Source organism: Syngnathus floridae, chromosome 8 (assembly GCF_059516105.1).
Source record: "Syngnathus floridae isolate MCC-2025c chromosome 8, RoL_Sflo_1.0, whole genome shotgun sequence".
NCBI lineage: Eukaryota > Metazoa > Chordata > Actinopteri > Syngnathiformes > Syngnathidae > Syngnathus > Syngnathus floridae.
Window position 1 is genome coordinate 7,316,540 of NC_142420.1, and position 13,927 is coordinate 7,330,466.

At 40.0% G+C, this 13,927-nt stretch overlaps 1 protein-coding gene across 1 annotated transcript in view; it reads left to right on the forward strand.

The window, feature by feature from the left end:
• The first annotated feature begins 280 nt into the window (after window positions 1–280).
• The window catches only part of ednrbb (endothelin receptor type Bb), a 46,317-nt gene continuing 32,670 nt past the window's right edge, over window positions 281–13,927 (forward strand). Inside the window, exons 1-8 of the mRNA XM_088382121.1 lie at window positions 281–682; window positions 843–955; window positions 2,273–2,465; window positions 3,282–3,401; window positions 3,489–3,622; window positions 3,700–3,808; window positions 6,586–6,736; window positions 11,208–11,384. Coding sequence (XP_088238247.1) covers window positions 320–682; window positions 843–955; window positions 2,273–2,465; window positions 3,282–3,401; window positions 3,489–3,622; window positions 3,700–3,808; window positions 6,586–6,693 — 1,140 coding nt within the window. The 5' untranslated portion in view covers window positions 281–319 and the 3' untranslated portion in view covers window positions 6,694–6,736; window positions 11,208–11,384. The remainder of the gene's footprint in view (window positions 683–842; window positions 956–2,272; window positions 2,466–3,281; window positions 3,402–3,488; window positions 3,623–3,699; window positions 3,809–6,585; window positions 6,737–11,207; window positions 11,385–13,927) is intronic.

The window sequence follows — 13,927 nt, forward strand, 5'->3', positions numbered from 1 at the left end:
ATAGGTGGTAATTACAGTCACCGCTGACAGCACCAATGAATAATGGCCACGACGGCTTCTTCGTCTATAAAACCTTCCGATGGCCGAGCTGCGGTATTTACTGCAGGCGCACACAAGGCGACTTTGCTAGTAGCCGAACTACGCGGCATTTCTGATCAAAAGGTAAGCTGGAACGATTCGTTTTACAATTTGCCTTTTGATCACTGTATCGAGCGACTTTACTGCCAAACTCTGAGGCAGCTCTGATGCTAATTACTCTCGTTCCTAACTCAGTGCTGGCAAACGCATCCGAGGGCCGTTTTTGAAGAGACCGCAGACAATGTGGGCCGTCGCTCTGCTTCTTTGTCTTGGAAATGTTCTCATTAGCAGCGAGGCCGACGATCAGGATTCCCAGCCAGCCGCTGGTGCACAACTCTCTGGGATGGACAAGAACAGATCCAACATCTCTGCGAGGCCCCTGCCTATGTGTGCCCGCTCGGCAGAAATCCCGGATAGCTTCAAGTATCTCTTGACAGCAGTTGCCGTAGTGTTTTTTATGCTGGGACTTGTGGGAAATTCCATACTCCTGAAGATCATTCAGAGCAACAAATGCATGAGGAGCAGGGCTGACGTCCTGATTGCAAGTCTGGCTTTAGGAGACCTCCTCCACATTGTGGTAGACGTCCCAGTCAACACCTACAGGGTGAGTTATTTGCCTCACGACATGTAATTACAAGGCCAACGTAATGCGAGGCCTTATCGGCTCTCTTCACACACGTTCTTTTCATTTTAGGCTTATCTTAAATTGATTGTTATTACAGCGAACACATTTTGTGTTGTTGTTTTCTTTCTCTCACATGTAGCTCACGGCGAAAGATTGGCCCTTTGGTTCTGTGCTGTGCAAGCTCGTACCCTTCATGCAGAAAACTTCAGTTGGCGTTATCGTCTTGAGTCTGTGTTCTCTGAGTGTTGACAGGTAAAGAGATTACAATTGTAGTCAGACAAATTCTGATTTTAAAAAAAACACATTTTAATTTAAAGTTTGTCGCGTGATAAAAAAATAAATAAATCCAATTTCATTTTTATTAAAGCAAGCGTTGACAGGTAAATACATGACAATTGTGAGGGTTGATTGAAATTTGGAAAGTTGTAATACAAGCAGTGGACTGCAAAAATGGAGGGTTGTCCAAATTTGGCGTAGGGCACTGTGATGGTAAAATGCCCCCCCTTCTGAGATGGATGAAAACAACTACTTAATTCATATTCCACACAACACAATTTTAATCAGAATGCCCTGTTTCGACAAGTGGAGTGCATAGAACATATGAGGTGAATAGACAGCAAGCACTATTGCAGACAGATAAACCACATTTAATTTATTTTCAGTGGCTAGTTGTGGAAGGTCATTTTCAACACTGAAACTAATAAAACATATCTCAGGCCTTCAATGTCAAAAAACGACTCACCAAACTGGTTTTAAGAAGCCCTGAAAAAGAATTTCTTGCAGCTTAGGAAAAAAGGAAAGAAAATCATTAGATTGTTTTATAGCAAAGGCTGTATCATTTATGAGAAAAAAAAAAAAACGTGGTTTAGTTTGATACTCAAATCAAATAATTTAGTTCTTTTATGTTCACATATATTTTATTTCCTGTCTCAATACAGTAAACTCCATTTTATTATTAGTGGGGGATAGGGAGCAAGCCTGCTGTAAATAGTAAAATATCTGTGAATAATTGATACCCACTTACAAAGGTTTCTTAATTGCCTATACTGTAGCTGCCACAACATAGCAACAAAGCACTTTTTTTCCTTCAAGACAAATGAAGCTCCTCCCCTCATTTCATAGTCATTTCTTGGCCTCAAGACCCCACCAAATTGTGCCCAAGCAATATTTTTATATTCGTCTGAGAAAAAAAACTGTGAATATGTGAATCTTTCAGCAAATAATAGAGAGAAAAAAAAATTGTGAGTGCTGCCATCCATTAAAATTCATATTCTTTTTAGTATTCATGTACTATTGTGTCTTGAGATTGAATTGGAATTGCATTGCATTTTAAACGAATTAAATTATGCTCATTCATTTAGTGATGCTGGTTTTCAAAAGAAATGTTACCAATGTGGTGTACGCCAACAATAATGTAACAAGGTCTACTAAAGTGCATATTCTTCATGAAAATGTTGGTTGAACTCCAAATTGTGCAATTTTGGGGGTTTGAACAAATTTCAAGATGTCACCAAATGTGTTATCATGTTTACCCTTCGAAAACTGTAAAAACAAAACTGCGTGTTGTAGGTACCTCGCCATCGTATCTCGGCAACGCCTCAAAGGAACCCGAATGTGCGTTTGGACGTCTCTCATATGGCTCGTCTCCATTACCCTGGCCATACCTGAACTTGTTGGCTTCAGCGTGATAAATGCCGACTACAAAGAGCGACATCTGAGGATTTGTCTGCTCCATCCGGTGCAGACCACAGCATTTATGCAGGTGACCTGATGCAATCCGCCAGTAACAAGCTACCTTTGATGTGACTTCCTAAGCCATTGATGTCATACAGTAGGTTGCAAAACAACCTACTTTCTTGTTTTAATGACTGCTTTCACAGCAGGTATATTGTAAATAGTATTAGTAGTCCACATGTGTTATTTACATTCAGTTTGATTTAATTAGAGCTGGTGTGTCAGTTTTGTATTAGTTTATTAGTTTTAGATGTTTTTTCGTAAATACATTTACTGTATTTTCCGGACTATAAGGTGCACCGGACTATGAGGCACACCTTCAATGAATGGCCCATTTTAAAACTTTGTCCTTATATAAGGCGCACCATTAATGCATCATGTCAGATTTTTAAACCAAATTAAATCATTCTCCATTTTATCTTTTTTATTTCAACTTTAGAAGCAATAAATTACTTTATAATCACAAAATAATGATCCATAGTCTTTTTGATTTATGATTCATAGTCTTCAGTGGGCCACTTGTGATTGATTTCATGACACAATGCTTTGAGCCAGTTTAAATTTAGGAATTTGGTTCATATATAAGGCACACCGGACTATAAGGCGCACTGTCGGCTTTTGAGAAAATTTTAGGTTTTTAGGTGCGCCTTATAGTCCGGAAAATACGGTACTCCATCAAACAACACATGCGAATCTGAGCAGCAAAGTTAGCACAAATTCTAATATATGGTGTCCTAGCTTGTATTATATTAGCAATATTATGAATGATTACATATATGAAAAAATATATGATTTATGGTCCCTGTGACAGTAATTTCCTGCTTATGTCTTGTTTGCCGAGCAGTCGTATAAAGTTGTTAAGCACTGGTGGCTCTTCAGCTTCTACTTCTGCATGCCCCTGGCTTGGACTGTCATCTTCTATGTGCTAATCGCCTGGACTGTGCTGAAGAACAAAGACAAAACAGTAATACATGGCGACACCAAGCAGGCCTACTCATCTTTTCTGATTTTTTAACCTAACCCGTTATTGATAACAGTGTTGTATTTTCAGAAGCAAGGAGAATCAAAGAGTCTATTCTACTTGGTGCTTGTGTTTGCTGTCTGTTGGTGTCCACTCTACCTCAGCAAAATCTTGATGGCAACCGTATACGATGTAAACGATCCAAACAGGTGCCGGCTCCTGAGGTGAGTGAGATTATATGAGGCAACATCTTCTGTAGAAATCATTGGCAATCCTCGACTCTGAATTTCCACTCTTCTAGTGTCTTTCTTGTGCTGGATTACGTTGGCATCAATCTGGCGTCCCTCAACTCATGCATCAACCCCGTGGCCTTATACTTTGGAAGCGAAAGATTTAAAACCTGTTTCAAGGTGAGATATTATCTACTTCCTCCAAATGATGTGTCTCAATGGACTTCTTTCTTTGTAGTAGAACTCAACTCGCTTTTTCTACACTGGAGAAAAATAACAGAAAATATGTTACAGCACATATGGTTAGATTCATTTTGTTATTTCAGTAACTTGCTGCTCATTTCTTCCAGCCTTATTTTCTGAGTATGGATTCATCTAAATAATGCTGTATTATCACCACACTGCCCACCACAAGGTCATCCTTGTGTGTTTCATCTTCATCTTTGTAAAAATATGATGTTCTCCCTTCTATCTGTATTTTATGTTCATAGTACCAAAACTTTTTTTTAATGGGATGTCATTCTTGTGAACTGGCTACTTTATCACATTCAATATTTGTGGAGGTATAATTATATTATTTCTGTAATATAATATAGTCTATGCTCATAAAGGTATTTCTGTCGTGTCCTATTTAGATTGAAATTCCAACTTTATTTTCATATTATGAGGCTTCTAAAGTAACAGGGTTTTCATAGAGTTCATATTTTTAACTGCAACTTTATTTTTCTCGATTATAGTATTCTATAATCTGATGATTGATATGATTTTGATCATAAATGGCAGATTTATCCTGCTTGTATAACAACTTTATACACGTTATTTTGGAAAATTACCCCTGCAACTTGCAACCATTTTTGCAGTAATTAGTTTTTTTTAATGGAGCCAAGACTTATCTGAGCATTTGAAAGAAACATTTAGTGTTTGTCAGCACCATGAAAGAAAAACATTTGTTGCTAGGGAACATAAATTCTCAGGTTTTTTTGCTGTCATTCAGTGTCAGCCCTGTTTTTGTTGAACTGTGTGCTTTATTGTTTGGATCTTTGGTTAGATCGGATTTATAAGGTCTTTTTTACTGCGCCGATATAACGCTGCTTTTGATTTATCCTCCTTTTTGCACAAAAAAGTCCGGCAAGCATTAAATGTGCATTGAAAATGTAAAGGCAACACTTTGGATCATAAATCCAGTGTGAACTCTTGTCGCCTTTTGCCTTTATTTGATATATGATTTATGGATGTTTACGATTGCGCTTTTGCAGTGGTGTTGGACTGCACTGTATCACACCCGAGAGCCAGATCTAAAATTTTGCCCCGAATAAGGTGGGGAAAAATAACACAAACACATTTTTGGTGCAGCCCTACACCTGTGCATGAGCTTCATACATCCTTCGTGTTGTACTGACTCTCGTTAGAGACGTGCTTGAAGTAGTGGCCGGTGAGTGTACGTTCCTCCTCTCAGTTCGTACACATCAAGTCATGTCCATAAAATGGACTGCAGACTGCAGTGAGCAAGCACCCAAGGGTGCAATAAGTGAAAATGGTCCGGAAAAGCATTGTGAGAGGAAAGATGAGAAAAAAAACACATCAGCAGATAGCCTCACAGCAATTTTCAAGGGACGTATTTTAAAAGCTTTTATTTTATATAGTTAAAAGAGAAAAAAAGGAAAAAGAACAAATTCACACGTTGCAATACACTTTGGCGGCTAAAGATGTTCTCTTCCTACTTGTGACCACTAGCAGCCTACAATTTCCATACAGGGTCTTATTAAATTTGATATACTCTCAACATTAGGTGTACATCAGAAATACATCTCAGCGAGAAGTGCAAATTGCAAATTACAAACTAGATTTGCATTGCAGATCTTTTAATTTAACGCTTATATTCAATATATGCAACATTTTGTCCATTTCCATATATTGTACGATTGAAGTGACACACATCCAGTCTCACTGTTTTTACACTGAACGTCTGAAACGAAGGTAGATTGCACACATTGATAGTAAAAAGACAACTTTTGAGAGGAAGAGCACTAGGAGAACGTGTGGTGAATCAAAAGGCGTAGGCAGACATCCCAGACCACAGATTTCCGATGACCACAATTGTTGGCTGTGTAATCAACCATATGTTAACATTGGGGGGGGGGAGGCTGCCAAATATCACCACATGTGCTGCCATCTCCAACAATGGAGTCCTCAGCTGCATCCCTAACATTGGTCCCTTCAACACCTCATCAGCCTTGCTCCATTCACTGCGGCACAGGCCAATTTCCACCTGCAATGATGGGGCTGTTGGGGCCTGGCATGACTTGTTATGTCATCATTTGGAACAATTTCTTCTTCTTCTACCTTGTGAATGAATGGTTAGCAGTGCAGTCCCATTATGACAACGCTGTTGAGATGGAAGGTGTTTGATCACCGGCTTACTGGGAGATGTCCCTGCTGGATGCACTGAATGCAGGTTGTCTGGCAATTGATGCAGAAGCCTGTCAGGGAAGGATAAGACATGCGAGAAGATTCTATCGAAAGAGAAGACAATTTATGCAATGTGGCCTAGTGCTCAGGAGCGACTTTTTACATTGGATGTTTGCTATTCAAAATGTGTGGATGTCATTTTCTATAGTACTTGATTTTTTTTTTGTGGAGACGAAGTTGTATCTCAACAAGGCGTTTCCAATTAAAAAAGTGGACACGTTTATTAGCTTGAGTGAAATAATTGATGTGTCCATGTTATCTCCTTGGGTGATTGGTGAGAAGAGGTGGCTCGGGCATTTGGTTAGGATGCTTCCTCCCTGGTGAGGTTATTAAGGCTCGTCCCCCCTGAAGGAGGCCCTGGTGACAACCCGCTGGAGAGATCATGTCTCCCGGTTGCCCTGGGAATGCCTTGGGATCTAGATGTTCCTCCACAGTGGTGTTTGTGCAAGTTTAAAGCCCTCATTGTTGATGTGTGTGTGGTTCTCCAGGTGTGCCTTTGCAGTCGGCGTCCGCCTCTGGACAAAATTCCTTGTGATGACCGGCGCAATAAACTGTCAGATCAAACCTGTAAGCAGAGAGGCTGCTTGCCTGGCTGAGAGGACACCTCCCTGGGGCAACAACTCACATAAGACACTCCAAGTAAACACTGTATCTACTCTCATGCTCCTTTAAGAATACAGTAGTCGTTAAATAATATTTTAAAGTGTGGTTGCAACGCTATCGGTCACTGTCTGGGCCATCTTGATACCATCAGAGACCATTAAAATTTGTTAAGGTCCAAGTTGGACAATAAAGTCAACATTTATTATAAGAATACAAGTGAACAATGTAAAAAGATTTATAAATGTTTGCAACTGCTAAATTAAAAATGTGAAAAATATCTTAAATTTAGAAAAAAAGGAAAAATTTGAAAGAATGGTTGTAATAATGGTATCGGTCATAATAATGTAAGAAAAATAAATTTTCATATGACAAGAATCAAATTGTTATGAAGAAAATTTACTGTATATAATTTTGTTTTTGTGATTAAAAACATAAGACCGAGGTAAATCATTTCAAGTTTTTCTTCACCATGAATGTGAACCATACTGTACAACTCATTTGGGGAAAAAAAAAATCTTTTAATGAGGGGAGGGAAAAAATGACAGAAATAATGTGGTTGCACAAGTGTGAACACCCTCGTAGAAGTAATGATGTGGCTGCATTCAGAAATAACCAATTACACACTCAAGGCACCACTCACCTGTCGACATTTAAAGCGCCTCTAATTAACTACAGATAAAGTTCAAGAGTTCTCGTCTGCCATTTTTCTGGTCTCATTTTACAGCACAATCATTGTATTCTGCAGCGTCATCATCCAAGAAAAAAATGATGTTGGAATATCACAAGAAAATAGTTTTTTCTTTTTGCAGAAAAAGAAAATTATGCGAATTCATCATTTGTCCTCAGGTTCCTGAGTTTTCCTCTTTTCAGACACCATCCAAAGTCAATCGTTTACTTGCTTTCCTCCCTGAGAGTTTGCCAATACCGCTCTAAATGCAAAGACCGAGCATTCAGGAAAAGTGTCAGCTGCGCCAGGGAGGATAAATGAGAGCATTTTGCAGTGTTGATACAATAAAGGCCAAACAATAACAGAAAACACAGCGCGATTAGAATCAGCAATTTAATTCTCCTTCCCTTTTGTGGACGCCTGGCGAGCACGCCGGCGGAATGCAAGAACCTTTTTCAACCGGTTCAACTTTTAATTGGCGTGGCGACTGACTGACACAGCATTAACGCTCTTATTTGCGCTCACCTCGTCCTGTGACAGCGAGACCTATCAGGTGCTGCCGTCTAGCCCCTCACCGCCCCCCCTCACCCCCCCTCGCACACATCCATCTCTGCTCCTGACCTCATTCTGTCATCTGTGCTCTTCCTTCCCCTTTCCATTCGCAGGTCTTTCATAAAATGTCTCCCAGCATTACACATTTAACAATGCATTAAAAATAAGACGCCATCAATCAGTCATCGCGAGGCGGGCGGAGACGCCGACGACTCGTGCAGCACAACAACGTATTAGGGGCCGTCAGGGACTTAATTCAGGATTACCTTTCCTCACACATTACTGAAATGCTCTCAATCGGGAAAAAAAAATCTCAGTGGTGTGTGTGAGAATGTTTCAGTAGTGAATATAAGCGCAAAAATTTCAGTAGTGTGGATTGTATGAGTGTTTTAGCTTTGTATGTGTGGAAAAAAAACCTGCACTGTGTTGGCGTGATTTTGTTGTGTGTGTATATGTGTGTGTGTGTGTGTGTGTGTGTGTGTGTGAGAGAGAGAGGTAACCCTGAATGATGTTCCCGACGGGCCCTTACAATATTCACGTAAGTGTCAGGAAGGTGTGATGAGATTGACGATGATGGCTGCCATGTTAACGTGACGGCCAAAGGAGTGATTAGAGAGCGGGCGGCGTATGATACGCGATTGACACTTGCGCCGATTTGGTATAATGGCTGCGAGTGAGTCACGGGCCTTGCCCAGGGCAAGTGGTGTGAACACCGACTCTAGGGTACTCACGCCAAAACACATGTTGCCTTGCACAAAAAAAAACAAAAAAACGGCCATTTGACATTGTTATTGTGCGTGGGGGCTGGGAATTTTTCAAGGTTGCGTTGCTAGCTGGACTAATGTGTGATCGCTAATAACTATAAGAGGCAGGGAAGCATTTCACGTTTATCACTCCTATATACGGTGGAATAGTGACTTGAGATTTGAATTTGATCGGTGACCAAATTGGTATTTAAATGTACTCCCAGACTGATTGTGTTTCAAACATCAATATGCCAATTTACTGTCTACCTTTATAGCAAATGCACCAATCTGTTTCTCAAACTTTGAGGCAGACCAGGTGTGCTCCATGCTGCCCATGTTTAACCAATCATCAACAATTAATAAAAACTTGATTATCTTTGCTGCATGAATCCCGTTTGATTCTCATTAATATGATGAATCAAGAAACGAGAATGGATGCGCACCATATAAATGTGTAATGGAGCCTTCCAAACCGTCCCCCGTCGGTGCCAAATGAAAGCATCTTCTGTTATTGTTTGTGATTAGAGATCCAGAAATATGTTCCAAAAATATGTTTCAAGAGAACAGAGAGAGTACGTCGCGCATTGAGGCCCCCACACATGATTTTCCCGCTGTGCCGCAAAAAGGCGCAACTCTGGTTGCTTTCTACAAAACATACGGCGACATCAGTGTGACTTTGAGCTTTTGACTCAACATCACTGGCGGGCACAATAGCAACTTCTATTGTTTCGTTTACTCTGATGTCAGTCTGCTCCACCGAACAATGATGGATTTTTTACAAGCTTATCTGTCAATCACAGATTGGGAAACAGATAGCAAAACACATATCAAACAACAGAGATTTTGTTTTCTGAGAATAGAACATTGGCTAATGAGTAAGTATTCCGATACCCTTTTCTATGACCGCGTATTTGTTTTGGAAAGGGGGTAACCCAGGGGTCTTTTTGTGGTTTTTGCTCATTTACATAACTTTGTAACAGCCAAATATTGACAATGTTCAGGTTTCGAAAGGGTTATTGACTGTTGAATTCAGGCCATGGGGTCACACAATCTCAACTGATAGTTGTTTACTAAGATAAATAATTACTGTTGAGTTTTTAATAACGAAATACATAGGAACAGATAACTTCTGATCATAAGAGAGCCCACTATTTACCTTTGGCTATTGTGAGCCGCTAACTGTATAATTTGCATTAAAAACACTCAATTGCCGTATTTTCCGGACTATAAGTCACAGTTTTTTTCATAGTTTGGTCGGGAGTGCAACTTATACTCAGGAGCAACTTATGTGTGACATTATTAACACATTATATCACATGTTATTTTCACACTAAACCACATGAGAGCGCTCTAGGCCTGTTTACGATGTGTTTATGTAATGTTAGCTTACGATACCTTCAGCCTGTAGTTGCCTATTCTATTTTTATTTTAAACTGCCTTTCAAGATGACATGTCTGTGTTGAATTTTATCAGATAAATTTCCCCCCAAAATGCGAATTATACTCCGATCTTTATTATGCATTTTATGGCTGGTGCGACTTATACTCCGGAGCGACTTATAGTCTGGAAAATAATGATAAACTAGCCAGTCATATGCATCAATCTCACACATACCGTAGCGGATATTGTCAGCAGGTTACGCTTGGAGCTAACATCAAGATTATTGATACACCACAACAGCAGTCCTTGTGTCATATGCTAAACAATGTCAAGTGGTGTCAAACTTTGCATCTGCTAATATAAATGCAGACAGATGAGGTCCAAGTGACAGTGACACCATGATGGCGCATGATGACGTCAGCACACCGCCGCAGGGAGGGTGCAGCCGTCTCAAACCCCCTCTGGTAATCTGGAGGCTCCCCTACGGTGCTGCCCAGACTGTGGATTTAATTAAACAGTGTGAAATTAATTAATCAGTGGGGTGTCAGGTAAAAGAACTCATCACTGAAACGGCTCACGCAAAAGCGCGACAAGCATTTCAAGTGCGCTGACAGTTATTAATTTGCGCCACGCGTCGTATGATAGTTTTCCTATAGTAAGATTAAAATGGTTGTTGGTGGAAAAATGATTCTCTATAAAAATCAAAGTCTAAACCTGTGTTTGATCTGTTCTATCAATTAATTAAAAAACAGGGAGTTGTATTTAATAATGTGGTGCAAATGAGATGGAGATGAGATAAAATATTCATTTTGTTATCAGGGGAATCAGCCCGCGGGCTTTTTTGTCTTCACTCCGGTTCAAAATGGTGTCCATATGGCAACGGTGTACAGTATAGTTTTTTGCAAGGAGATTGGTGCGATGCCTCGTGGCGTTAGAGGAGGCCGTCTTGCTGTGACAAAACTGTTGCAGGGATGTGACGTGAGATAATGAGGCTGTTGTAAGCCTTAAGTATAGAGCCAGGCCCCTGGGGCGACCCATCTGAGCGCCCGAGCTTGCTCACTCCTAAAAAAAAAAAAATGCATTGCCTTCATAAAGTTTATCACTTTTGCTTTCAAGCGACAAAACCTCTTAACTGCTCTTTTTTCTCCCCTAACTTTTGCAGTTGTGTCGTCTCAAGGCGGCTTGACTTTGAGCTATTTATAGCCTCTTCTATGCACCCCACCGGAGGATCATATGATGTTGGGTTCTGACAACGTATTTGATGGCGAACCTGGGTTGCATTTCCTGTAGCGCCGCCAAGGTCTTTGGAACAGAAATTAATGGGAATGCACAGAGGGAGGTTTGTCACTCTCTTTTTATCATTTTATACCGATGATCCTTTGGTGCTCTGTTAATAGTCTATAAAAAAGTGGTGTTTATAGTTTAACTAAAATCCTAAATGAGTCATACCCTGATCACATTTTGAGTCTGTTACAAAAGACTAAAATTAGAATTGCATTGCAAGAAAAAAGTTATTGAGTTTGAATTTTGAAACAATCTGCGGCCTCCCTCTGTAAAATTTGCGTGCTTTTTGTTTTTCATGAGTGATGTTGCTGGTTGCATCACACCTTGCTTGCTTAGTTAGTTAACGTAGCTATTAATTTTCTTGACAATCGCGTTATGTGTTTGTGGTTCAGTAACAAAAACAAAAACAATAAGAGTATTTTGTATGTGGAGTCTTAAAACCTGTTACAAGTTCTCAGGGACTCAATTGCTTGGCGTCCAGCGAAGAGTTGCTGACTGTAATACATTTTGCAATGGTCCATTTCAGTCAAGTTGGACCACATTCCTCAGTGTGCGATGGGCCATAGGCTCACTGAAGATTCTAAATTATTCGTAGGTGAGAATGTGAGTATGACTGATTGTTTGTTTATTTGTCTGCCGCTCGCTCAAGACAACTGGGATAGACATAAACTCACCGGCTATCCTAATGAAAACAAGTGCTTTGGAAAAATGAAATGAAAGCTCATACGTTGGCGGCTGTTCGCCCGAAAACCTCCATCACTTAGTTCGATGAACAGCACGTGTTTTTATAAAAAAAAAAAAAAAAAATCCCTTTGTGTGTTCAATTTAGAACAACAACTCACTCCACATTTTCTATTTGTGTGCTGCCGATTGCGGCACATGGAGCAAAACAATCCTGCTGTGGCTGCTGCACACAGAGAATTGCTATAATGTTTCATTACACAGGCAGTGTAATCCCACTACTGCTACTCCGACTACCGCTAATGCCACAGTATAATTGGAGAGTGCTTTGTGTTGCTTTGCACGCTGCCAACGTGCTTGATGATTGTTGGCGCGCATACTCGTACCGCGCGACCTCTCGGGCCGTTATTTTTGGAAGGCAACCTTTCTTTCTCTTCGTCTTTGCCCTCAAACAAATATACTACACCAGCAGTTTAGCTGACATTTATTTGGCTGTAAAATACACGATGAAATGTAATACATGCAAATAACTATCAATCCAATTCTGCATTTTAAATTACGATTTGATTTCAATCATGCTGGACACATTCCCATCGATGCAGTATTTGTATTTTGTGGCATGCAAAGGAATTTGGAATGACAGGAAATTATGTTTCAGAAAATGTGATCTGATTTTGATCTGAGTCAAAACAGTAGATAAATGCAGTGTGCTAAGAATAAGCAATTTTGTTTTCATGTTTTTATTAGAAAAACAATGTCAAAAGTCGAGATACTAGACAGACTAATGTGAACACTTATTTACGGTAAATTTTGCCATCTAACGGAGGAATATTCAATTCGTCCATCTGTCCATATACGTTGCTGGTATAGATAGAAGAACAAAGTTATATTCAGAATATTTTTTTTGTAATATTTGGTAAAGTTTTAGAAATTGTTCATGGCACCCACAAAGATTCAGCAGATGGCTCCTGATTGCCGGTTATTTTTGAACACCCTGTTCTAAGTAACTGTCAGCAACTGTATGTTCGTCATCACGAGGAGGCTCAGTGTTTATCACGAATTGTGACAGTAGCTGTCATGTTAGACAGAAGACTTTGTATGATGCGCTCCATGCCACTTTTTTGCAAGGGTAAAACTAAAAAAATTGTGTTTTAAAATACTTTGCGGAAACCTACAGTCATGTAAAATCCCACTGTTTGTGAGAGCCTGAAGGTGTCTTTGATTTGTGATTGGATGGCAAGCAGAAGAAGGAAGAGGATTGTCTGCAGGTGTCTGCAGGTGTCAAGCTGAGAGGTGAGACAAATGCTGCTTGGAAGTTTTTTTTATTGACATTACCTGTTCATTTTTACCATTAAGTGGTTATTGATCGACCGTTGCAGTTTAGTGCCTGTCTTTTTGCTTTCACATAAGGGTGTTTGGTGAATTTGCTGATGGCTGACACAGGGATTTAAGGCTGCTGGTCAGCTAGCGTTAGTGGGTACTGTTTGTTGTATCATAGGATAGACTAGAATATTTTGCTACTGGTTTCATTTTAGGTAAATATTCCCACACAGGGATTGCAGCTAGTTTTCCCTGCAAAGTTAACCCCTGTTGTTTTTAGAGAGGCCTCCATACTGTTGGCGATTCTTCAACTTCAAACTGTGAAACGAAGTTGACATGCCGACTCATATTTTCAACCCCTTATATATATCTTGTCCCAGCGTATACGCCATTCACGAAGTTCAGATGTATAAAGTACCTCAAGGCAACAATTGTATTTCATGGCTGAGCTATATTGCCTTTATTGCTTGAAGATGACATTGACACTTGGTTCCATCATGCCAAAAAGCTTGCATTCTAAATGTAGAGCATGTGAGAAAATTGAAGGTGGGAGGGAGGTAGAGGCTAATAGGAGTCTCAAGTGGGCTCTCCTGCAGA